The 26,350-nt window shown below is 33.8% G+C and overlaps 1 protein-coding gene across 10 annotated transcripts in view; it reads right to left on the bottom strand.

Annotated features, from left to right (window-relative positions):
• The window catches only part of ANKHD1 (ankyrin repeat and KH domain containing 1), a 120,731-nt gene that overhangs the window by 54,096 nt on the left and 40,285 nt on the right, over positions 1 to 26,350 (bottom strand). For 5 of the 10 annotated variants that reach the window (XM_061189685.1, XM_061189686.1, XM_061189691.1 and 2 more), the window contains exons 8-10: positions 21,329 to 21,566; positions 20,910 to 21,101; positions 16,579 to 16,688 (exon numbers count right to left, since the gene is read on the bottom strand). In XM_061189685.1, coding sequence (XP_061045668.1) covers positions 16,579 to 16,688; positions 20,910 to 21,101; positions 21,329 to 21,566 — 540 coding nt within the window. Of the gene's footprint in view, positions 1 to 5,798; positions 6,010 to 16,578; positions 16,689 to 20,909; positions 21,102 to 21,328; positions 21,567 to 26,350 lie in introns of those variants that run through there. The other 5 variants (XM_061189683.1, XM_061189684.1, XM_061189690.1 and 2 more) reach the window with 2 other exon arrangements.

Genomic DNA, 26,350 nt, shown 5'->3' with positions numbered 1-26,350 from the left:
CAGTTGACCCTTGAATAACATGGGTTTGAACTGCGTAGGTCCATTTATATGTTGATACCTAAGTTCTACACTACACGATCACAGGGATGCAGAACCCCGCACAACATGGGTAGATGTGAAGTTATACGCGGATTTTCCACTGCACAGGTGGGCGTTCCAACCCCCACGTTGTTCAAGGGTCAACTGGCTACTTATGAATGTTGGATTTATTATTTCAGCCAATATTTGTTCAATATCAATAAAATTTTAGGATACGAATTATGATTATTTCCTTCATAAACACAGAAAATTATTTTTCAAGGCTACAAACTTAGGTATTGTGCAGTTTAACCTTTTTTCTTTCTTCTTTTTGGATAACAGCTAGAATAATATAGGGATTATCTATTCCTTGAACATTTGGTAAAACTCACCTATAAATCCATCTGGGATCCTCTTACCTTCATTAGATGGATGGTTTTGAACTACTGACTCAATTTGTGAAACGGTTATTGTTTTATTGAGGTATACGATTCTAGAATCTTTTTTTTTTTTGGGCCACGCAGCGAGGCTTGCGGGATCTTAGTTCCTCGACCAGGGATTGAACCTGGGCCCTCGGTGGTGAAAGCACAGAGTCCTAACCACTGGACCGCCAGGAAATCCCCTTGAATCATTTTTGATAATTTATATTTATAGAAAAAAATCAGTATTCATTTCATCTAAGTATTCAAACTGATTGTTCATATTGCCTTACAAATTTTAAAGTTCTCTACTATATCATATAGTTATAACTCCCTTTAAGGTTCTATCATATACCTTTTGCCCTTTTGAAAAAAGCTGGGCTTATTTTATCTATTTCAGAATTTTTTAAAAATCAGCTTTTATTTTGCTGTTTATCCTTTTCTTTTTTTAACTCCATTTTTTTTGTTGTTTACTATTCTATTAACTTTTTAAAAATGTTATGTCCTTCCTTCTTTGTGCTGTTGTTCTTTTACTAGCTTCATTTACTTTCATTACACACACACACACACACACACACACACACACTTTTCCTTCTAAGGACCACTTTAGCTGTACCCTCACCCAAGTTTTGATGTGTAGTTTTGGTGATAACATCTATTTTGCAATTTTTACTGTGATTGCCTTTTTAACTCATGAATTATGTAAAAGTATTTTTCCTCATTTTCTAGTTATATGGGATTTTTAAAAATAAGGTCTTATCGTTAATTTGTAATTTTAAAAAAACAGAGATCAGCGAATGTAGTTCATATGATTAAGAAGTTTGTTTTAAAGACTCTTTTGTGGCCTAAAACATGCACCAGATTTACACATATTCAATGCAATGGAAAATAACATATTCCATATTTATTGGAAACAAAATGATAGCTCTCTATTTATAGGAGCAAACTTGATTTTTCTATTCTTAACAATCGCTTTATGTATTTGATCTATCAGTTTCATAGAGAAGTGTGGGAAAAAATCCTATCATTACAAATGTAGAGCTAATTTTCTTGTAATTTTGTAATTTTCTATTTTAATTGGAGGGTAGATGTTAGTTACTGATTAGTAACTGATTGTTATACTAGCTGGAGGAGCATTTATTTATCTCTAAAAATGATTTTGGTTTAAAATTACATTTTGCCTGATATTAATATTGCCTTACATAACTTTTTCCATTACTTTGTCAACCTTTCCCTGTCATTTTGCTTTAGATCTTTCTCCTGAAAACAGAATTTGCTAGATTTTGATTTTGAATCTAATTCAAGTCTGTGCCCTTTTAACAACTGAGTTCAATAGGTTTATATTTGTTCTGATTAATAATATATTTTTGTAAAAAAGAATCTTTAAAGTTATTCAGTACCTGATTCTTCACTCCTGAACAACACAAGGATTCTAGCGTGGCTTTTGAACTTTCTAACATATCCTGCTGAATTTCATACTATTGCTGTCTAGATTTTTTGTACTACTTTGGTTTTAAGCATAAAAATTTAGGTTTTATACTCACAAATTTGTATTTATAATATATTTTACCAATTTCTGTGCTTACCGTAGCTTCCTGCATCCCACGCCTTCCTCCAGGGTTTTTTCTCCTTTTTGATGTACATAACTTTTAGTAGTTCTTTGGGCAAGGGTCTGAGGTGGTAAACTCTTATTCTTTGTAGATCTGAAAATGTGCTTATTTTTCCTTCTTTGGAATGTTAGTTGAGTATAGAATTCTATATTGTGTTATTTTCTTCTGTTTTTTTTTTTGGGGGGGGGGGGCTGCGTTGGGTCTTCGTTGCTGTGCACGGGCTTTTTCTCTAGTTGTGGCGAGCGGGGCTACTCTGCGTTGCGGTGTTCAGGCTTCTCATTGTGGTGGCTTCTCTTGTTGCAGAGCACGGGCTCTAGGTGCACGGGCTTCAGTAGTTGTGGCACACAGGCTCTAGAGCGCAGGCTCAGTAGTTGTGGCACACGGACTTAGTTGCTCCGCAGCATGTGGGATCTTCCCGGACCAGGGCTCAAACCCGTGTCCCCTGTGTTGGCAGGTGGATTCTTAACCACTGCGCCACCAGGGAAGTCTCTCTTCTGGTGTTTTGAGGATATTACTCTCCATCGTTTTCTGTGATTATTACTGTTGATGAGAATCTACCATCAAAAATTTAATTGTTGTTCCTTTGAGAATAATTCATTTTTCCTCCAATAGCTTTTAAGATTTTTCTTTATCCTTAAAATTCTGCAGTATCATTTGTTCTCCTTAGCAATTATTTTTCAATCAAGGATTCATGTCAGGCTTCAGTTCTAGAAAATTCTCCATCATTATCTCTTCAAGCATTGCCTCTGCCTTCTATTTCTAGCCTCTCTTTCAGGAACTTCATATGTATATATATGGTCAAATATATACATGGCCTCTCAATTTCTCTTTCATATTTTCCATCTCTTTACCTTTGTGCTATATTATTTATTTTATCATTTGATTCATTAATTCTTTATTCAACTGTCCAATATACTGTTTATCCTATATATTTAGTTTTTATTTCCACAATTTTTTCTCCTGAAAGTTTAAATGTTTTATTTCATATCTATCTGTTCTTAATTCATAATCATCAGCTTTTGTTTCATTGCCTCACATTGTTTTATGGCTATTGTTCATAGTTTAAAATAAGCATGCTTAAAATCTTTGATTCAAGTCTTTTATTTCAATTTCCTTGGGCCTGTATTCTCCTGTGCTGCTGCTTTTTGTTTGCTTGCATTTTGACTATCTCTCTTCATGTAGATTTGCTCCTGAGCTTTATAATTTTTTTATTTGAAAAAGCTCATTTTGCATGGGAGTTGTTTTTTTTCTTTTATTTCCATCCACAAACTTATCCCTTCTCATTAGATGGTCTAAAAGTTACCTCAGTCTGGTCCATTTCAGAAGTAGCTCTTTCCTTGGCAACTTAAGCTTCTTATCCCATGAAGTTATTTCTGTTCTTCTCACTAAATCAAATAATGATGCCCTCCAAGTTCTTAGTTACAATGTTGTCTTTGCAGCTTCCCTCTATGAAGAACAACTTGCTAATTTCTAACTGCCACTCTGGGCAGTTGCTTGGAGCTTTTTTTCCATGTTGCTTCACAGGCTGGGCAATAAGACTACATCTATTGGCCAGTTCCATGTGAGATGCATTCAGTCCCTATTCCCTTTAAGATGATGAAATTCCAGCCCCCAGCGCCCATTTTTTTTTAGGTTTAATTCTCCTTGGGCCTACAGCTTCAGCTGTGGATCCAGGGTCCGTTTCCAGTCCACAGAGTTCATTGGTCTTGTTTCTGAGTATAGCTATATATTTTTAGTTTAGTTTGCTTTTCTCCCATATTTTATTTATTAGATCTATGTACTTGAATGATAGAGAGCAGAGAGGTTTCAAAATATACTAACAGTGACTTTACTTTCTTGACTGGAAGTCATTTGTTACTTATATTTAAACAACTTTGAGATAGGACTCATTCAACATACAATAACCTAGAAAGAAAGAACTTGACCTTTAAAAAAAAAGTGTATTAGGAGTTTTGTGTATTGCACAGATAGTTTTAAGGATCAAGAAAAAATTTATAAAAGTGTTCCAGCTTTAAGTAGTAAAGTTTTAAAATATGTATATATGCTACTCCTTAATAAAAAGTTATTTAAAAAGCGGGAGGTCCTATTTAGTTTATTAAGGTAAACTAATCACCAACGGTTGAAATATATTGATAAGTGGATAATCAGAGCTTATAAGCCCACTAAAATCTTGTCCATAAAAAATGCACTGCAAAGTTCTGGTTCTGATGCATAAGCATTATGAGAAAAAAGGTGCATTTTTTTTCTATTTGGCTTTAGATAACAAAATTTAATTTTAGATTAAGGCTTTTTTTCTTTAAAATAAGTTGATTTCCTTTAAAACCACAGTCCTGGGCAACCAAGGTATATACCGAAGATTTTAACTATATCACAGAGCCAGTGTTTCTTGGAGTTGAAGGAGGACATGGTCTAGGGGGAAGGACCAGAATCAGAGGAGAGGAGAGAGAGGCTGTTTTATACTATATATGTAACTAAAGGATTCTTACACTCTCCCCTAGGGGATATGTTCTTCCAACCCACCACTGTATATTAATCACTAATTTAGTGATCTGTTACTGATCAGATTCATATCCCTCAGCAGAACTGAGATGGAAAAAGATTAAGAGGCACTGTTTTAGGGTTTGTGTTTAGCTCAGTTTCTAAAAACCACAAGTAACAAAGACAAAAACCAAGCTTACTCAGTTTGGATGAAGGAAGAATGATAATAAAGCAAAGGCTGGAGAAGAACACAACTCAGCAATGATGCAGAATAATCTACAGACTCTAGCAATGTCTCAAAGTGTGGAATATAGAGGACTTATGAGAATCTCTTGGGATATCATTTAAAATGCAGACTCCCCATTTCAGATCTGCTCAATCTGAACCTCTAAAAGTGGGGCTACAAACCTCAATTTTAAAAAGTATCCCAAGTCTTGAGACTTACAGCTAGAGAGACAGATTTAAAATCACATTTTCTTTAACAAATCCAGGGAGAAAAAAATAACTTTATCTGAACTAACACTCAGCTTTACATTTTTGATAGGAGCCACAGCTATTACATAAACTGAGTAAAAGTTTACATTTTCACATAGTATTTTGTGAAAGAAATTTATTTCATTCCAAAAGCCAATAAAAAAGATACTTAATAAGCATTATGGTTAAGAGTGGCTTGACACTGAAAAATTTATTTTAGATGGCCTAAATTAATTGTGAAGCAATCACAACTTATTCCTAATTTAAAAATTAAGCACTGCTCCTGAGTGTAAACAAATCTCTCTGCATTACAATGGATATTAAATTTGCTTGACTTCTAAAAGCATCAGGCACAAATTCCACACATTTCTTTTTTCAAAAGAAATGTTTGTTTATCAACTAGTATTCACCTTGTTAAAAGACAATCTTAGAACGAGGTTACATGAGAGGATTTTAAGAAGAAAATTTTAATTTTATAGAAATTAGGGCATGAGCAATATAGTAAATGTTTCACTAAACTGTTTTTTTGTTGTTGTTTATTTGAGGATTATATAGAAAAAAATCCAATATATCACCCTAAATCTGAGTTTCAGATTTTTGTTGAACAAAGTTGAATACAAAGGGCTTTATGACTGAGACTTTCTCTCTGGGTTATCTTAACTCTCTCAATAAGGGAGAATGCAAAAAAACTATCTGAATAAGAAAATCTATTTTGACCTAAGAGATTTTTTTTTAGGAATACCACATAAAAAGAATACTAAGGAAGCAAACTACTAGCAATGTAAATCTCTTTTTATTGGAACTTCATAATCTTTTTCAATCGAAGAGGATTTCCTTTGTCACCCAACAGGGTCCTGGAACTTCTTGGCTGGAATTCAGATATCCAGAGTTCTGGTTACCTACATCATCTATTCTTTATGTAGTAGCTTACAAGCATCAAAGGCCACCCTCACCTGATGCTTGGCCGGATCTATGCCCTCCAAAATAGTCTTCATGTCCTCCTGCTTGTCCTGTGAAAGGAAAAAGAAGAACTCACGGATCTTATTCCAAAAACGAAAATCACATTTGGCCATGAAGACCTTGTGACCAGTACTTCAGGTGCTGGGCTTTATTAACTCAGGATCTTCAACTAAAAAGATTCTCATCTGTAGAGACCATAATCTCATGAACAGAGTATGATTTTTAAGTATGATAATATGGTTCTCTACCAATATAACTTCAATATAAACCTTAACATATGCAGACATAATTCTGCTAAAGTTTTTGAACTCATGCCTTTATCTCCAAATACAACCAAAACCACAGAAAATAGAGCAGTATCTTAATATCTAACCAAGGAAAATAATTAAATCAAAAGATCTGCGAATATCAGAAGCTGAGAGATAAAAGTAGGAAAAATACTGTAAGATGATTAAATAGTTCTGTAGTACCTCCTCCCCCCATTATAAATGCACTTAGCGCTCACACTTTTCAACTAAAACAGGAGACTTGAAAGAACTTGCGATGGAATATCTGTATTTTCTCTAGATCTAGTCTCGAGACAGGGAGAAAGTACTCAAAGATGAGACAGGGAGATGGTTGAAGAAACAGTAATAAGAATTGCAATCACTGACCAGGATCAACTATATCTCCAAATAAAAGAAATGTGGCCTAGAGAAGGCTTCACCTAAGTCACTCCTACCTCCTACCCTGGATGATATGCTTACCCTAAGGGGATGCATGTTCCTATGGTAGAGATTTAGTGAGAAAGTATTCTGAGTCAACTCTATGATTTGAAGAAGCTGACTGTTAAAGCTCACTTCTCCCTTCCTCATCCCCATATGATTTTCAACAAAGACAAGCTCCATTCAAATAAGAATAAATAAGCACAAAGTATCCAACATAGAACCTATTAAGAAGTTCCTACAAAAATAGAAACAAAATTTTAGTCAAATATTCCCTTGTACTTTCAAAAATATTAAAGAGAATATGAACGCTTTAACTAGTGGAACAAAGTGATATAACAGCAAGAGGAAACTTAAAAGTGAGTTGGGGGTACTTCCCTGGTGATGCAGTGGTTAAGAATCTGCCTGCAAGGCAGGGAACACGGGTTCGAGTCCTGGTCCAGGAAGATCCCACATGCCGCGGAGCAACTAAGCCCGTGCGCCACAACTACTGAGCCTGCACTCTAGAGCCCATGAGACACAGCTACTGAGCCTGCGTGCCACAACTACTGAAGCCCACTCACCTAGAGCCCATGCTCCATAACAAAGAGAAGCCACCACAATGAGAAGCCCGTGCACTGCAACGAAGAGTAGCCCACGATCGCCGCAAATAAAGAAAGCCCGCACACAGCAACAAAGACCCAATGCAGCCATAAATAAATAAATAAATTTATTTTTTAAATAAATAAATTTATTTTTTAAATAAATAAATTTATTTTTTAAATAAATAAATGTCCACTGACAGATGAATGTATTAAAAAAAAAAAAAAAAAAGAATCTGCCTGCCAATGCAGGGGACACGGGTTCGAGCCCTGCTCCAGGAAGATCCCACATGCCACAGAGCAAGTACGCCCGTGCACCACAACTACTGAGCCCGCGAGCCACAACTACTGAAGCCCACGCACCTAGAGCCTGTGCTCTGCAACAAGAGAAGCCACCACAATAAGAAGCCTGCGCACTGCAATGAAGACCCAACGCAGCCAAAAACAAATAAATAAATAAATTTATCAGGGGAAAAAAGTGAGTTGGAAGAGCAGAAGATACCAAGTAATGATGAAACCACGAAAACCACGTTAGAAGCAGCAACAAGTACACAGAAAAAATAGTGACCTGGTGGATGGGCTTAAAAAAGAAACAATACAGAGGAAAAGGACAAAGAAATGAAAAGAATCAGACATAAAGATAATAAGGGAGATTCAATATATGGATAATAAACATCCCAGAAGAAAACAGAACAGAAAAAGAAGTATTCAAGGCTGTAATAGAAAAAAAACTGGAGAAGGATGATGAGGAGGAGAAAGAAAAGGAGAGGGGAGAGAGGATGAACTAAAATCTTTAAATAGAAAGCACTCACGGTTTTCCAGGAAAAACTATTATAAAATAATAAACACTAAGACACATCCTGGGGAAATCATAGAGGTTTAAGTATAATGAAAGAATCTTATGATAATCCGGGCAGAAAGGAAATCACTTACATATAATGGGGAATATTCTAGCAGGTTTTGGCAATATTTAATACCAGAAGACAGTAGAATAGAGGGCTTAGAATTTTGAGGGGAAAAAACAAGTGATTCATTAATTTTATATTTGGCTACATTCATTTACAAATACAACATACAGTAATATCAAAAATGCAAGCACCTGTGAACTCCTTTTTTTGGTTGAGGAAAGTAAATTCAAAACAAAATACCAGTATCAGCCAGCCAAAAGGTGAGTCAAGTTCAGGAAATCAGGAATTCAGAGTCTACATAATATGAAAGACTAGTAAGGTAAACACTGAATCCACCTAAATATACAGTTAAAGTTAAACAACTTTGAGAAATAACAGGGTCATAAAACAGAATGTAAATGTTATAAAATCATGATAATGTAATAAAAAAATAACTCATGAAAATCCTATGGTGGAAGACACATTAATCTCCTCTTCAGAATGGAGTCAATAAACATTGTCTAAATATTTGATTTTTAAAAAATCAGTTTTTTAAAAGAAATTAACAAAATATTTCAAAATTTGCATTTGTAAATGATGTCTGAATAAATACTTTTCCAGGAAGTAACTTTATATCTGTGTTTTATATAGTTCAACAATTAGTTCAGCAATTAGTGAGCAGCTCATAGGGCTACTTGGAACACAGGGATTTTTTTAGATAAAAGAAACATGGGGACTATGATCAGAGATTAGAAAATTAAACCATAAAAAAAGGAAGGAAGGAAGAAGGGAAGGGAAGGGAGGGAGGGAGGGAGGGAGGGTGGAAGGGAGGAAGGAAGGAAGGAAGGAAGAAAGGAAGGAAGGAAGGAAGGAAGGAAGGGGAAATCTAACTCATGTTAATGAGAATATAAGAATCAGGAGACCTCAACTGTTAGTAGAAGAATAGACTAGTTCAGCATTTTTGTACAATTTCGCAGCAGCTATCAAACTTTTAGACGTGGACCCTCTGAAAACCGGCAATTTCACTTCTAGGAATTTATCCCTATATTCACAAAAGTAGCAAAGATACGTAAATGTGCATAACAATATTTAGTGCAGTACCATTTGTAATATTTAAAAATTATAATAACCCAGATGTTTATGAATAAATAAATGGTTAATAAATTATATAGAACACTGGGTACCTGTGAAAAAGAATGAGAAATCTTAGGAATTGACAGAAAAATATTATATTAAAAAGAAAAAAGTTTCAGAACAGTATATGTGGTAACAAATCTATTCATATAAAAAAGACATATAGCCCACATACACAGAATATATATATATGCTTGAGTGTATAGAAATGTTCAGAAAGACACACAACATATTGCTTAAATTTAAAAAAAAATCTTACAAAAGAGGATATAGAAAAGAAATAGAAAGCCTCTATTTCCTAAGATTTAATATAGATAACAAACTGATCCTTCAAAATTTTTGTTTCGTTTAAGGTAAGTCCATATCAAATCTAATTTCCAGGATTAAGAACCGGAGGGTGCTAATGTATCCATGTCCAAATCACCCAGTTTCCACTAGCTCAACTATTCTAGGAAAACACCCCCCAAAGTTCATTTGGCTAGAACACAGTCTAAGAAAAGCAACAAGGGTCAAAGAGCTTACTTTATGGTTAGGGAGGAAAATCAGTGATAGACCAGTACAACATATTCAAGGGGCGCAATTTACTCAGTGCAGAAGTGCTTCGATTTTCATTCCAACATTAAAAATAATAAACCTTTAAAAGTTATGATTAACTCTACAGAGAAAATTAGTATACTAAAAATCAAAATTCTATTTCAGTAAGGAATTTTACAAAGCACTAAGCATTAATTAGAATATGTGTTTCTTTCAAGATGTAAATTTTCATCATACATATATAAAATATCTCTGGAAGGATACAAGAAATGAACAACACTGATTGCCAACAGAGAGGGAAACTGGGTGCCCATGGGACATTTTATACTCTATGAATTTTGAACCATGTAAAAGTGTTATATATTACCTATTTAAAAATAAGAAAAAATATAACTGATTTGCATAGGACCAACTATTACTCAATATGGCAAAGACCCAGAATTAGCAACACTGTGTGCCCACCACACTTCTTTAGGTTGGTTCTATTTATTTTCTTTGATCTACTGCATCTAAAGCAGATTTATTATGAGCTGAAAGAAAGAAACCATGTCCTATCTTGTCCTTGGAAAAACCTCTCCGTCTTCCACCCCTATTTTCAAGGTGGCTAACATCTCAAAGTAAAATGGTATTTCTAAATTCCTTGTCTCTCACTGGGCATTACCTATGTATACTTGAAAGCCAAAGCTGAAAAAAACAATCCTAAAGAAAGGAAATTTTGAAAAGTTTGAAGGCATATAAGATGAGAAGAAGAGGATGTAACAAAAGTTTATTCTGCTACTCAAAATAAAGTTTAACCGAAGGAAAAGAAGAATAAATTCGTAATTGAACAATTCCAAAGATAACTGGAGAGATTTTATTCTTAAGAAAATAGTTTACTTACAATAAAAATCCATGTTAAGGAAACTCTTCCTACTTCTTTGACAGTATTTAAGTAGGATAAAATACTGATAGTAAAAAGATAGGGTGGGAGAGAGAATGATTTAGCATTATAATGCCAAATTATTCTTTACTGGGGTGGCCTTACCACATTACTGTGTTTTCTAGGGATTAGTAACTTTTATCTATTAAAATATTTTATAATAAGCTAAATCTGCTAATTATTCATTATAAATAATGCCCAAAATTAAGTAATTTAAGATACATTTAATATACCCAAAGATTTTAAGAGATAGAATAATTTGTGTAACACATCACTATAATCAATTATGACTCACACCTTAAAATTTCATTTTCTTCAAGGATCCCATAGCACTTTACACATTCTTGGGCTAAGTACTCATCTAGTCCATCTGATACCTCCAAACAGGTAGCTAGTTAACCTGTTCTTTAAAAATCATAAAATTAGATTTCTTAAGCCACGTCATTAAAGATCTTCTGGTCCAAACCCCTCATAAAATAAAGGAAAGGGGGGAGATGAGAAAGAAAAACAAAAGAAGGCTAGGGAATCTAAGTGATTTGCCCTAGGACACCCAGCATAGCCAAAGAAAGAATATTTACAGGACTTGGGTAAAATAGTCCAGAAAATAACACTAGATTTCATTTTACAGATGAGAATATTGAGGCAACTATTTACTTATACATCAGTGATCTGATGGCTATGATGAAAATTCCGGTGTCTTGTCTAATGTTCAGTAGCATCTCTAATGTTGAGTTCTTTCTAAATAAATAAGTGTAGCCTTTGTCACTCATTAGCCCTCCATTCAGATACAGGATTACAGGATGCCTTCCACAGGTATTTCTTCCTTTTAGTAGATTTACTTTCAAATAGCAATGAAGGCCTGTAACATGCTAAAGTGGGTCATAAAAAATCTTTATGTGAACACAACTAGAATGTATTTACCTTCTCTAATATCTATGTCAGTTGTTTATTATGGGAAATACTACTTGAGTTCCTCTTCTAGAAATGAAAGGCCAAGGAGCTGTAGACAAGGAAGGAATACTAATTTACGGGATTTATATATCACTCTCCCTTTCCAACCTTAGCTTTGTTGGCAAATACATGTGAAGGAAATTCCACAGATGACAAATATTTCTTTTATCTCAACAAATGTATCAAATTTTAGTGCTGAAATTAACATGTCATGATGAAAAGAGAAAGATTCCATCATCTTTACAAATGGTTTGAAAACCAGAAACACCACCAAATCAAAGCAACTCTGTACAAACTTCAAGTTATAAGTAAGTACTAGGGATGTATTATACAACATGATAAATATAATTAATACTGCTGTATGTTATATATGAAAGTTGTTAAGAGAGCAAATCCTAAGAGATCCCATGACAAGGAATAAATTTTTTTTCATTTCTTTAATTTTGTATCTATATGAGATGATAGAGGTTCCTAAATTTATTGTGATAATCACAAGTTAAACTTATACAGTACTGTATGTCAATTATATCTTAATAAACCTGGAAGAAAAAAATAAAATAAAATAAAAATAAAACACAACAAAAACTCCTACTATATATATATATATATATATATATTTTTTTTTTTTTTTAAAAACAGAAAAACAAAACAACACTGACATGTTAACCAACACTGTTGCCACCTAAACATCCTATCATTAGGGCCTTTGGAAACTCTGACCTGATGCAGTCATCTTTCATAGAGATGGATCATCTCTATAACAATAACATGGTTGGGCATGGAAGCCAGGAAAACATAGACAACAAAGTAAGTCAAAATTAAAAGCAAGCAAGAGAAAAAAAGAAAGAAGCAGAGTAGGGTTTTACAATCCAAGTTATACTGTTGAATAGTTAACTATGCAAATTCTCCACCTTGAACATAAAAGTAATAGTAAAGAGGGGGCTAGGGGACTGTGGTAAAAGAAATCAAGCCATATAAATGCTTTAGCTGAAGTAAGCTATCAAGATACAAGTAAGAATGAAATATTAAAACTCTGCCTTTTGGTCTAAAGACCAGTAACTGGGGAGAATGGCCTAAAGTAATAATTATACAGGACACCAGGACAGTGACTCAAAGACAATGGAACTGAATCAACTTCAGTTTTTGTTTTTTTTAATATTGCAGATGTCAATTTTATTTTTATTTATTATTTTTTTGGCCGCGCCTCACGGCAGATGGGATCTTAGTTCCCGGACCAGGGATTGAACCCATGCCCCCAGCAGTGGAAGCGCGGAGTTTTAACCACTGGACCGCCAGGGGAGTCACTCAACTTTGATTTTTAAATGGTGTTTATTGGTTATTTCTGGTCAAGCAGTTCAATAACAAATTTGTAAGGACACATAGTATATTCCTTTTCAGAGAAATAAGATTAGTTTCCAAAGGCTGGTTTATTTGTTTCTTTTTTCTTTTTTTTAAAATTTCTTTTAGATTTTAAGTATACTACAGAATGCTAATGTGTTTTAATACAAACTTTCTTACGATGGGTTTACATCATATTATACCTGTAATCACACCAAATACTAAAAACTAATTTGGGCCCAATAAACAAAAGATGCTATGCAGAGAAAAAAGTACATAAAGGAATAATCTTTATTTCAATATATAATGATTCCCATTACAGTGGTAACAAGAGGTGCAACTATATGGAAGATATGGATTAGGTGATTTGTTCAAGGCTCTCTGCTTATTGAGTAGTTAAAATGATTTTGCATGTTAAATAGGAAGAATTTTCAAAAAAAACCTCTGGAATTAATGGACAATTTTTTATTTCATTTAATTTTTGATTTCCAAAAGGAACATTTTAAGTGGCTTATTTAAGAATACTAATCTAGTCCAAAGGTTTTTAATAACGGATTATTCAAATGTATGCAATTATTACAAAGGTAGACAAGTTACATATCAATCCATAACCTTCTAAATATGATGGATATTCAGGGTTTTTTTTACTGGAAATATCAAATATCTTTTCATTTTAAAACAAGAAAAAATAAAATTTCAAATAACTAAGTTTCAAATGAGAACATGCACATATTTTGAGGATCTACCTGAAAATGCTCAAGTATACTAACAGTTCTGGTTGTGGATTTTTAAAAAAGCATTAAATAAGAAACTGTCTAGATTTCCTTTAAAACTAAGTTCTAAACTATACCTACTACACATGTAGAATGAAAAGCCTTAAAAACCTCTCAGTTTCATCTCAGGAAACAATATAAGAAATCCAAATTGTTGCATTACATTTTTATAAAATTGTAATTAATATCCTGATTCTACAGAATATTTTTAAAAATGAGAGACAACTTTTAAGCTCTTTAAAAAATATATAATAACAAAGCCTTAAATTGTGGCAAAAGTTAAGCTCTAAAAATCTAACAAAGCATGGCCCAGATTGTGTTTCAAAGGTTGACTTGTGCGTTCTTATTTAAAACCGAAGGTAAAAATAGTTCCCCCCAAAATGAAGGTTCTCAGCTAGCCCACGAAAACAAACAAACAAACAATTTAACTTAAAGAACTACCAAACCTAGACATCAAGAATACATCTATGGGATGCCAGAAATGGAATACATCTCCACTGCACGCAATGGGAGTGTAGTCTTCCAATTCCAAACCACTGGAGGAAATTACTACAGTCCTAAACAGATACTAGGAGGTGACAGAAAACAATGAAGGACAAGAAAGGTGCTACTGTCCTTTTAGGTCCAGCTAGCAAGAATTATCAGTCATTTTCTTCCTCAGGACTCAGGGACTGATCTGCCTGCTTTACTCACTTCTTGTTTTTGACTAGGTCTTTTGTTTCCCGCCTATGGCTTATAGTAAAGCCTGAAATTATTTATAGGTTTTAAATATCAAACTTACTATGCTTTTCCATACTTTCCACATTTTCTATAAAGAACAAGAATTGCTTTTTACAATCAGGAAAATAACTAATATTAAAATTGAAATATCTCGCCACAGATAGCAAAAGCATAAAATAGGAATATATTTTTTAAAGTGAAAAATTAATACATGAAATAATTCAAAAGGAGAAAAAAAGAAAAAGTTATGCACATGAAATTATTAAATCTAGCAGTATTTACAACAGTGAAAAATAAAAAGCAAGTCAAAAGTTCAATAATAAGTGAATGATTATGGCTCATCAACTTGATGGAATATTATGCACAAGTTATAAATATAGAGAATATGTAGCAATATGGAAAAGATTATGACAGAACACACATTCTGGAAAATAGAAAACAACTGTACTATACTATGATTATAATTACATGTATATATGAATGCAAAGACCGTTTGCAAAAGAGAAAAAGTTACGTTAGAATAACAGTATTACCTTTGTACTTAAGATAAATATTTATCTGAGCCATTTTTTAATCTTATATTTTGAATGTAAAACAGTATGGTAAATTCAAATCTTTCAATCTGCTTATTTAATGAAATTCTTCTAAGGAATTTTAATCACAATTTACCTAATTCCAGAGGACTATAAAAATAAATAACAACTATTTTGTTTTCTATTTTTAAATGCCCTTTGTTTTAAAGGGCATTTAAAAATATTTCATAACAAATTTTTAACTGTCAAAAAGCACTAAGGTTTTGCTATACTTTAAAGTGCATTTAACAGATAATTCCTCTTTTCCTATTTAACATTTTTAGAAGAACTAGCAAATTAGTCAAGAAAGTGACTTAGCTATGGAAAAATGGAAGAAGGAAGAATTTTGATAAGAATTCAGAGGATAAGAGTATTAAACTTTGCTTATATTATCTAAGCTTTTATGCTCTACCCTGTTTATTCCAAGTGATGAAATGCTTCAATTCTTAATTTTTAGATGGCCCAAAGCAACTTTAAAAAAAGGAATGAGATAAAGAAAGAAGGCAGAAGATTAAGATCTACTTAACATATCCGTCATAATTTTCAAACGAAAAAAGTACACCTCTTAGAAATTCTAACTGGCAGATCCTAATTAATAAGAATGAATGCTAGTCTTATCACTACAATATTTATTAGTAGTAGAAATGATGATAAATAAATAGCATAATTACACTATACACTTATTATAGTCTAATTATTTTCCAACAATGTTCTCAGGTATTTTGGGGGGAATGTCTGTTATTGGAAATGGTTTAAAAGACAATACTTGCACAGTTTTTTCTAAATAACTGAAATTAATAAAGTTGATTCTCTACAGCATTTATAACTATGCGTGTCTCACACAGATTTTTAAGAAATACATAAGGGAATTCTGGAAGAAACTCTAGAAAGCAGTTCAAAATACTCTCACAAAATAAAAATTAGTCAAAGCAAACATTTCCGCAAGAAGCATAAACCTTTAAGTGGGATATTATTTATAATTTCCCATAGTTGTAAGGATTATTACACATATGAACCTGCCATCTAATTTGAAACTTTGAAAAGCCAAAATAGAAGATATTAAAAGAACAGAAAAAGAATGAAATGCTGTAATAATGTTGTTAGGAAGATGACAGTAGCTTTATTTTAAATGTCTAACTAATTAGAAAAACAAAAGAAATCACTCAAAGTGATTTAACAGGTTATCCTATGCTACAAACATATCGTTGAATTTATATGTCTAATAAAGGGCAGTTAAAAAGGTTCAGGAATGTCAAATGGGACTGGGGTGAGAGGAAGAAAGAAACAAATGTTTTTACCTAGGAAAAGAAACAGTATGCCCTTTTAAAAACTATTTTCAAATACATTTAATAAATGCAACAACTAGAACAAGTAGCCAAACTTTTAAAAGTTATTTTATACAAAGCATGCAAACTATTGATCTTCTTTACTAGTGTTTTCTAAATGTTAAAAATAAACGAGTATTAACATTCACACAAAAAATATTTGAAATTAAAAATATCTTACTAAATCAGCCCCTGCTTGAAGTAAAACATCTGCAACATCCGTATGTCCATTTTCACAAGCGTAGGTTAAGGCTGTGTCTCCTGTTGCTGTTGTAGCATGAACGTTAGCACCTGACAAACAAAAAAATTACACATTTACTTTGTGAATTTTATAATTTGGTGAAACTCATAAACTCTAAATATGAAAATATCAGATTTTAAGAATCCTAATTTTCCTTTAAATGTTTTGGAAAAATGCTTTTAGCCACACAGAAAGGAACTATACCAAATGATTAAAAAATACAATAATCTGGACTTCCCTGGTGGCACAGTGGTTAAGAATCCGCCTGCCAATGCAGGGGACACGGGTTTGAGCCCTGGTCCGGGAAGATACCACATGCCGCAGAGCAACTAAGCCCATGCGCCACAACGACTGAGCCTGTGCTCTAGAGCCCGCGACCCACAACTACTGAGCCGCGTGCTGCAACTACTGAAGTCCGCGTGCCTAGAGCCTGTGCTCTGCAACAAGAGAAGCTACCGCAATGGGAAGCCCGCGCACAACAACAAAGAGTAGCCCCTGCTCAACGTGACCAGAGAAAAACCCACGCGCAGCAACGAAGACCCAACGCAGCCAAAGTAAATAAATAAATAAATTTATTTAAAAAAAAAAAATAATAATAATAATCTGCCTATACATCCCCAGTAAGATATACCCTAAGAAATAAAAGGGCTGCTAAAGCAAAAAATATCAAACAGTTTTCAGAAATCATATTGATGGTCGTTTTGGTTTCTGTTCTATGGATACTGAGGTAAAAATCAAATGAGTAATCCTTTGGTGAGTGAAATTCGGGGCATGGCTGAGAGAAAACACAGATAAAAGATTGCTGAAGGTAAGTAAAACCGTACGGTTCTGAATTGGAAGTACTGACATGAATTCATGTTGTATTATTATCTGTAAGAAAAATATTTCCTTACTCTGACCAACTAAAAAGGCCTAGAGACAATGAAAGACCAAGCTGAAATAGCATCTCTAGCTAAGATTGTGATCTCTAAGTACCATATCCTACTAAATGAAATTAGGGCTTCTTAAAGAAATAATTGGTTCCAAGACTGGGGGAGAATCTGTATAAGATGGGCCTGAAACACCTAGCAATATCAAAAAGCAAGGAAACAGAGACTATAATGAGGTCACACCAAAAGGATTTAGGAGCTAAACTTATTGACCAAAGATAGTGAAACTGTCCCATCTTTCAGCAATTTTTACATCAAAAAGAATGAGGACTATGATAGAGTAAAAGCCATCATGTATGTTTAAATCTAGAAGTTCAAAATGATGTTCAAATCAAAAACAAAAAAACCACTTCATTGGTCACCAGTGAAGGATACTAGGGGTCCACCTCATTATTTGGGGTGATGGGGGGAGAAGAAAGGGGGGGAAAAATCAAACATTTATACTACTGTTCCTATATGATTTATACCTAAGAGTAACCAAATAGTTGATGAAGGGAAGTTTCTCTTTATAGACATATTCCTGCTAATAAACAAGGAAGGAATAATAGAATTTAGAATATTACCACTTTGTAACCCCTAACGAATTAATGGATCTAAGCAATGATCATCAATATCTAATAATCAAAAAGAGAGACAATCAGACATTTACTACCTCCTGAAGAAAGTACACAAATACTACCTATGAAGTAGTCTTAAAAACAAAACAGAACAAAACAAACATACATCATACCTGAATTCAATCAAGTCTCTAGATCTAAGTACTACTTATAGGAAATCCAAGGGACAGAAAAACAAGTTAACTGAAATCGTGGAGGTGCAATTAGCAAAATCCATACTCTGGGAAGCCTAAAGGATAAACATTTCATGTCTTCAACCAAAACTTGCAAGGGAAAAAAGAAAAGAAAGACGATGAAGGGCCCATAAATTAAAGGGACTTAAGAGATGTATTGATCAAGAGTTACTGTATGAATCTTATTTGAATCCTAATTCAAAAAAGTCATTAAACACACACATACACATTTTTAAGACTATCAGGAAAATATGAAAACTGCTTGGATATTTAATGACACCAAGGAATTATTATTTTAAAAATTTAGGTAAGAAAATGGTACTGTGGTTACTTTTTTAAAAGACTGTCTTTTACAGATACATACTGAAATATTTATTGATAATTTGTAAAAACAAATTTATTTTCAAATTTAAAAAATTTAAATGTTAATTTTAAAATGTTTTTATAACTATGTGTGGAGACGGATATTAACTAGACTTATTCTGGTGGTGATTTCACAATATACACAAATATCAAATCATTATTTTGTACACCTGAAACTAATATAATGTTGTATGTCAATTATCTCTCAATAAAAAAAATTTAATGTTTAATTATTTTTAATAAATATTATATAAAAATAAGTGGGGGATATAGAGGGAGTATAGATGAAATGAGATTCTTAAAGCTGGGTGATGGGTTCTTAGGATTCATCATATTTTCTAAATGTTTGAAAAAAATGCCGTAACAAAAGGTTTTTGAATTTTTTTTAAAAATTGTATAGGCAGTGTATTAAAAGACCTGTTGGATTCTTCTTTAGCGCTACACTATAAGAAGAAATGCATGTAAATAAATCACACTCTAATCTGGAAAAAAATTGTTTTAGGTAGTGATCACATAAAAAGTGATTCTCAGGCCCCCGAGACAGTTCCAGAAACTACCTACTTCAAATTAGCAAAAGTAGCTAAATATGAGAATCAGTGGTGACGCAATAGAAAAAACAATGTCAGGAGTTCTAAGTTTGAATATTGGCCCTGTCACTTATTAGCTTGATTTGCTTATGTAACATGACTGTACATCAGTTTCTATAAGATGTGTGTAATATTTGCTATACCAGTGGCCAGTGGTAATTAATAGAGTTAACACATGAGTTGAGCAGAATGTCCGGTGATTTCTTAGTTAACGTTATTTATTCCTTCTTTTAAAAGCCCCTTAACAATATCTTGACACTTAGAGGGATGTGGGGAGAATGAAGACTGATAAGCATCGGTAAAGAAAGACTCCTGAATGGGACACAGACAGTTACAGAAAATAATGAGGGAAAAATAACTGAATAATGCACATACATTTACTAACTACAGCAAATAATAGTATTTGAGTCAAGGAAGAGGTCAGCCTGTATGGTTGGTTTGTGCATTGGTTCAAAATCTAAATAATCATCCAAACCATTAATGATCTGGATTAAGAAATTATTGCAATAATAATTCAAAGGAATAATTGATGCTGGGCTATAATCAAATTAATATTAACAGTAAAGGATAAATAAAGTTTTGCTAAATATTTTATTTTCCTTTATGTATTAATTTCCTTATATGTCAAGTTTTAAACAACTTATTAGATATGGACAAAAAATTTTATACTATTTCTAAGGGATATATAAAGGTTTACATCTGTCTGGATCAATTTTTTCTGATATATCCTTAACTTGCTCTATATAAAACTACAAATATTCTATGTAAAAAAACTTACTTCTTACCACTGGTTAACAATATATAAAGCACAAATTATTTTAAAACTAAACACTTCTGGGACTTCCCTGGTGGTCCAGTGGTTAAGAATCCACCTTCCGCGGGGACGCGGGTTTGATCCCTGGTCGGGGAACTAAGATGCCACATGCCACGGGGCAACTAAGCCCATGTGCTCTAGAGCCCGCGTGCCACACTGGAGAGCCCATGTGCCGCAACTACTGGGCCCGCGCGCTCTGGAGCCCATGCGCCACAACTAGAGAGAAGCCTGCATGCCGCAACGAAGAGCCCGCACCACAACAAAGATCCCTCACGCTGCAATGAAGATCCCGCATGCCACAACTAAGACCCAATGCAGCCAAATAAATAAATATTTAAAAACAAATAAACAAAAAAACCCAAAAAACTAAATACTTCTGCCAAAAAAAAGATTCCCACTTGTTCGTTCATTCTTTCTTATTTTTTTTGAGAAGTCAGAAATGTCAAGAAATGAACAGGCTTAAGGGTATCAAATTATAACCTCTATGTCATCCCCACCTCCTCTTATTAACAGACACTAGGAGGAACTAACTTCTCCCCTCAAAAGCCACAAACATTCAATGGAAAGAGGTCAACAGGAAGCCTTACAGTCACCAAGCAAACATTAATAACTCTAAGAAATCTTTTAAAAAAATGACATTTTTGGAGATTTAAAAGCCTAAGAAGAGAGTTAAATTATGGAGCTGTCTTTCAACTTTTGTAGAAAGTTGAAAAAGTTATGGTTAATTGTTAAAGTTATGAAAGCAATATAAAAGTCTTTTTCTAAAAGGCATTTTTAAAGCCACATACCAGCAGCCAGTAAATATTTAACCAACTCCAGGTGTCCCTCCTGAGAAGCCTCCATCAGAGGTGTGGAGCAGCCAAGTTCTATGTCAGCCCCTGCCTTAATCAGGAAGTCTGCAACTTCAGAAAATCCTCCACAGCAAGCCAACGTCAGAGCAGTTTCTTGGGTTTCTTCTGTCTGAGCATTTATATTTGCTCCTGAGGAAAGCATGAAAATAGATAAAACTAGTTACAAAAGACTTACAATAAAGTGTTCTGATTTGTGATAATTATCTTTTCTCTGCTTCTGGGGTTCTTTCCAGGGTGTTGATAATTTATTTTATCATCAATGCAAAAAATATCTTAGTTGTAGTAAACTTCAGGGATACTGACACAAAAAACCAAAGGAAATGGATTTTTTAATTAAAGAAGTAAAACTATTTTACCTTGTGCTAAGAGTAGTGCCACCATCTCTTCATGTCCTTCCCGAGCAGCTTCCATCAAGGGAGTGTATCCTTCATCATTAACTTCCTCAAGATTTGCGCCCCTTTCAATAAGTAGAGCTGCCAATTCAACGTGTCCTCCACAGGCAGCTAGCGTTAACGGAGACTCAAATGAATCTGCAGGCATATTCACTTGAGCACCACTATCCAAAAGCAAACGTGCCACCTCTACATGTCCATCCTGCAGATTTTCAGAAGTAAAACAAGAAGAAAGGAATTTTTGTTTTGTTTTGATATTTTTTAAGTGGGAGAAGAAAAGCAAGAGATTGAGGAAAGACAAGAGGAAAAAAAAGGAGAGGCAGCTTAGAGGCATATATATTACCATGACCATCTGAACAATTTTTGAAATCTGTCTTACCAAAAGTCCATTAAAATTATTTTACCTTACTTTTGAGCAAGCCCAAAATTTTCCACAAGAATCAGACTTGTGAGATACGGTTACAACTCCGAATAATTTTGAATTTCCACATTCTTTGAAGTTTAAAAAATTGTTAAATCCATAGTCAACAGTAACTCAAAATAAAATAATTACTGTTTATACTACAGCCAAGGTCAAATATAGCTATAGCCTCAAACTTAGGTGTCATGTTTAAGTGTAGAAACTGTGTTAGATCTATTTAAGAAAAAAAGACTTGGCAAAAAATAACAACAAATTCTGTGAAGTCATTACCACTTGGGATTATGTCACCAAGGTAAATCCCTGTGGACTGATACTACCCTATATTTTTTCTCATCACTAACTTGTTGTAATGAGGCAAAGAATTTTACAAAGATGTAAAAATAAGTCATATTCACTTGTAAATAATTTTACCATGAGCCCATGTGCATAGACAGTAAGGCAATTAACAATAAAATATTCTCATAGAGCGTATCCATTCTATCCCTCTATCATCATACATACATTTCTTTAGTTTCAAATTCTCTGCTTCAAAATTTTATGTAACTCCTTAACTCCTGTTGTGCATATAAAGACAAATGGTATTGTTCTTTATTTCAAAAATGACCCAAATATTGCTAATGAAAAGTAAAGACTGAGTACAAAAATAAGGTTTTATGTGGTTGGGCAATTCTTTTACTAAAGAATTAATTAAAGAAACCTTAATTAAATATTAGGTTTCAGTATCCATCTAGAGTTTCATTATACTTAACTAAATGACTAACTTAGCTGTAACCACTTCTGACATGATGTCAAAAACAAATGACTTCACATTACAATTTTAGTTTTACTAATACTTCAAATATATGTAAGATAAAATATATTTTAACCAAATTCCTATATTGAGTTACTTGGTGTTTGATATACAAATCTAATTGAAAAGAAAATAAGGGTTTATGAATGCCCACAGATCAGGGAACTACTATTGCGCCCAGCTTCTCTAGGCTCCCAAGAAACTGTTTTGCTTGAATTTACTTTAATTTTTGAAGAGTCTTTATATATACTCTGCTAACATATCTTGAGTACAGACCTTAGAGAGGAATTGTACTAAGCACTTTTTTTATGTTAATGAACAATATTATTTCTAAAAAAGGAAAAAATAACAAAGTAAGAAATTAAAAAAAGAATAATCCACTCCTAAAGGCCTAATATCATTATTAGAATTTTTTTTTAATTCTAAGACTTTAGTCTTAGCCTTTGAGCAGTAGCTGCGATTGGACTTACTCTCTATCATAAACAACTATAAAAACTGGGGAAAAAAGAAAACAACTGGAGGCACTGGACAGCAACCAAGCTAGGGCTAGGGTTATGATAACTTAAAGAAGGGAGCATTTGCAATGTTCCCTTTTTTTTTTATAAAATATATTTTTATTTTTTTAACATCTTTATTGGAGTATAATTGCTTTACAATGGTGCACCAGTTTCTGCTTTATAACAAAGTGAATCAGCTATACATATACATATATCCCCATATCTCCTCCCTCTTGCATCTCCCTCCCACCCTCCCTATCCCACCCCTCTATGTGGTCACAAAGCACTGAGCTGATCTCCCTGTACTATGTGGCTGCTTCCCACTAGCTATCTATTTTACATTTGGTAGTATATATAAGTCCATGACACTCTCTCACTTCGTCCCAGCTTACCCTTCCCCATCCCCGTGTCCTCAAGTCCATTCTCTACGTCTGCATCTTTATTCCTGTCCTGCCCTTAGGTTCTTCAGAACAATTTTTTTTTTTTAGATTCCATATATATGTGTTAGCATATGGTATTTGTTTTTCTCTTTCTGACTTACTTCACTCTGTATGACAGACTCTAGGTCCCTCCACCTCACTACAAATAACTCAATTTTGTTTCTTTTTATGGCTGAGTAATATTCCATTGTATATATGTGCCACATCTTCTTTATCCATTCATCTGTCAATGGACACTTAGGTTGCTTCCATGTCCTAGCTATTGTAAACAGAGCTGCAATGAACACTGTGGTACATGACTCTTTTTGAATTATGGTTTTCTCAGGGTATATGCCCAGTAGTAGGATTGCTGGGTCATATGGTAGTTCTATTTTTAGTTTTTTAAGGAACCTCCATACTGTTCTCCATAGTGGCTGTATCAATTTACATTCCCACCAACAGTGCAAGAGGGTTCCCTTTTCTCCACACCCTCTCCAGCATTTATTGTTTGTAGATTTTTTGATGATGGCCATTCTGACTGGTGTGAGGTGATATCTCATTGTAGTTTTGATTTGCATTTCTCTAATGATTAGTGATGTTGAGCATCCTTTCATGTGTTTGTTGGCAATCTGTATATCTTCTTTGGAGAAATGTCTATTTAGGCCTTCTGCCCATTTTTGGATTGGGTTGTTTGTTTTTTTGATATTGAGCTACATGAGCTGCTTGTAAATTTTGGAGATTAATCCTTTGTCAGTTGCTTCATTTGCAAATATTTTCTCCCATTCTGAGGGCTGTCTTTTTGTCTTGTTTATGGTTTCCTCTGCTGTGCAAAAGCTTTTAAGTTTCATTAGGTCCCATTTGTTTATTTTTATTTCCATTTCTCTAGGTGGTGGGTCTAAAACGATCTTGCTGTGATTTATGTCACAGAATGTTCTGCCTATGTTTTCCTCTAAGAGTTTTATAGTGTCTGGCCTTACATTTAGGTCTTTAATCCATTTTGAGTTTATTTTTGTGTACGGTGTTAGGGAGCATTCTAATTTCATTCTTTTACATGTAGCTGTCCAGTTTTCCCAGCAACACTTATTGAAGAGGCTGTCTTTTCTCCATTGTATATTCTTGCTTCCTTTATCAAAGATAAGGTGACCATATGTGTGTGGGTTTATCTCTGGGCTTTCTATCCTGTTCCATTGATCTATATTTCTGTTTTTGTGCCAGTACCATACTGTCTTGATTACTGTAGCTTTGTAGTATAGTCTGAAGTCAGGGAGCCTGATTCCTCCATCCATTTTTCTTTCTCAGGATTGCTTTGGCTATTCGGGGTCTTTTGTGTTTCCATACAAATTGTGCAATTTTTTGTTCTAGTTCTGTGAAAGATGCCATTGGTAGTTTGATAGGGATTGCACTGAATCTGTAGATTGCTTTGGGTAGTATAGTCATTTTCACAATGTTGATTCTTCCAATCCAAGAACATGGTATATCTCTCCATCTGTTTGTATCATCTTCAATTTCTTTCATCAGTGTCTTATAGTTTTCTGCATACAGGTCTTTTGTCTCCTTAGGTAGGTTTATTCCTAGGTATTTTATTCTTTTTGTTGCAATGGCAAATGGGAGTGTTTCCTTAAATTCTCTTTCAGATTTTTCATCATTAGTGTATAGGAATGCAAGAGATTTTTGTGCATTAATTTTGTATCCTGCTACTTTACCAAATTCATTGATTAGCTCTAGTAGTTTTCTGGTAGAGTCTTAGGATTCTCTATGTATAGTATCATGTCATCTGCAAACAGTGACAGCTTTACTTCTTTTCCGATTTGGATTCCTTTTATTTCTTTTTCTTCTCTGATTGCTGTGGCTAAAACTTCCAAAACTATGTTGACTAATAGTGGTGAGAGTGGGCAACCTTGTCTTGTTCCTGATCTTAGTGAAAATGGTTTCAGTTTTTCACCATTGAGAACGATGTTGGCTGTGGGTTTGTCATATATGGCCTTTATTATGTTGAGGTAAGTTTCCTCTATGCCTACTTTCTGGAGGGTTTTTTATCATAAGTGGGTGTTGAATTTTGTCAAAAGCTTTTTCAGCATCTATTGAGATGATCATATGGTTTTTATCCTTCAATTTGTTAATATGGTGTATCACATTGATTGATTTGCATACATTGAAGAATCCTTGCATCCCTGGGATAAACCCCACTTGATCATGGTGTAGGATCCTTTTAATGTGCTGTTGGATTCTGTTTGCTAGTATTTTGTTGAGGATTTTTGCATCTATGTTCATCAGTGATATTGGCGTATAGTTTTCTTTCTTTGTGACATCTTTGTCTGGTTTTGGTATCAGGGTGATGGTGGTCTTGTAGAATGAGTTTGGGAGTGTTCCTCCCTCTGCTATATTTTGGAAGAGTTTGAGAAAGACAGGTGTTAGCTCTTCTCAAAATGTTTGATAGAATTCACCTGTGAAGCCATCTGGTCCTGGGCTTTTGTTTGTTGGAAGATTTTTAATCACAGTCTCAATTTCAGTGCTTGTGATTGGTCTGTTTATATTTTCTGTTTCTTCCTGGTTCAGTCTCAGTAGGCTGTACTTTTCTAAGAATGTGTCCATTTCTTCCAGGTTGTCTATTTTATTGGCATATAGTTGCTTGTAGTAATCTCTCATGATCCTTTGTATTTCTGCAGTGTCAGTTGTTACTTCTCCTTTTTCATTTCTAATTCTGTTGATTTGAGTCTTCTCCCTTTTTTTCTTGATGAGTTTGGCTAATGGTTTATCAATTTTGTTTATCTTCTCAAAGAACCAGCTTTTAGTTTTATTGATCTTTGTTATTGTTTCCTTCATTTCTGATCTGATCTTTATGATTTCTTTCCTTCTGCT

This window comes from Eubalaena glacialis, chromosome 4 (assembly GCF_028564815.1).
Source record: "Eubalaena glacialis isolate mEubGla1 chromosome 4, mEubGla1.1.hap2.+ XY, whole genome shotgun sequence".
Taxonomy (NCBI): domain Eukaryota; kingdom Metazoa; phylum Chordata; class Mammalia; order Artiodactyla; family Balaenidae; genus Eubalaena; species Eubalaena glacialis.
Note: the sequence above shows the minus strand (reverse complement) of the source record. Positions and strands in the feature narration are given on the sequence as shown.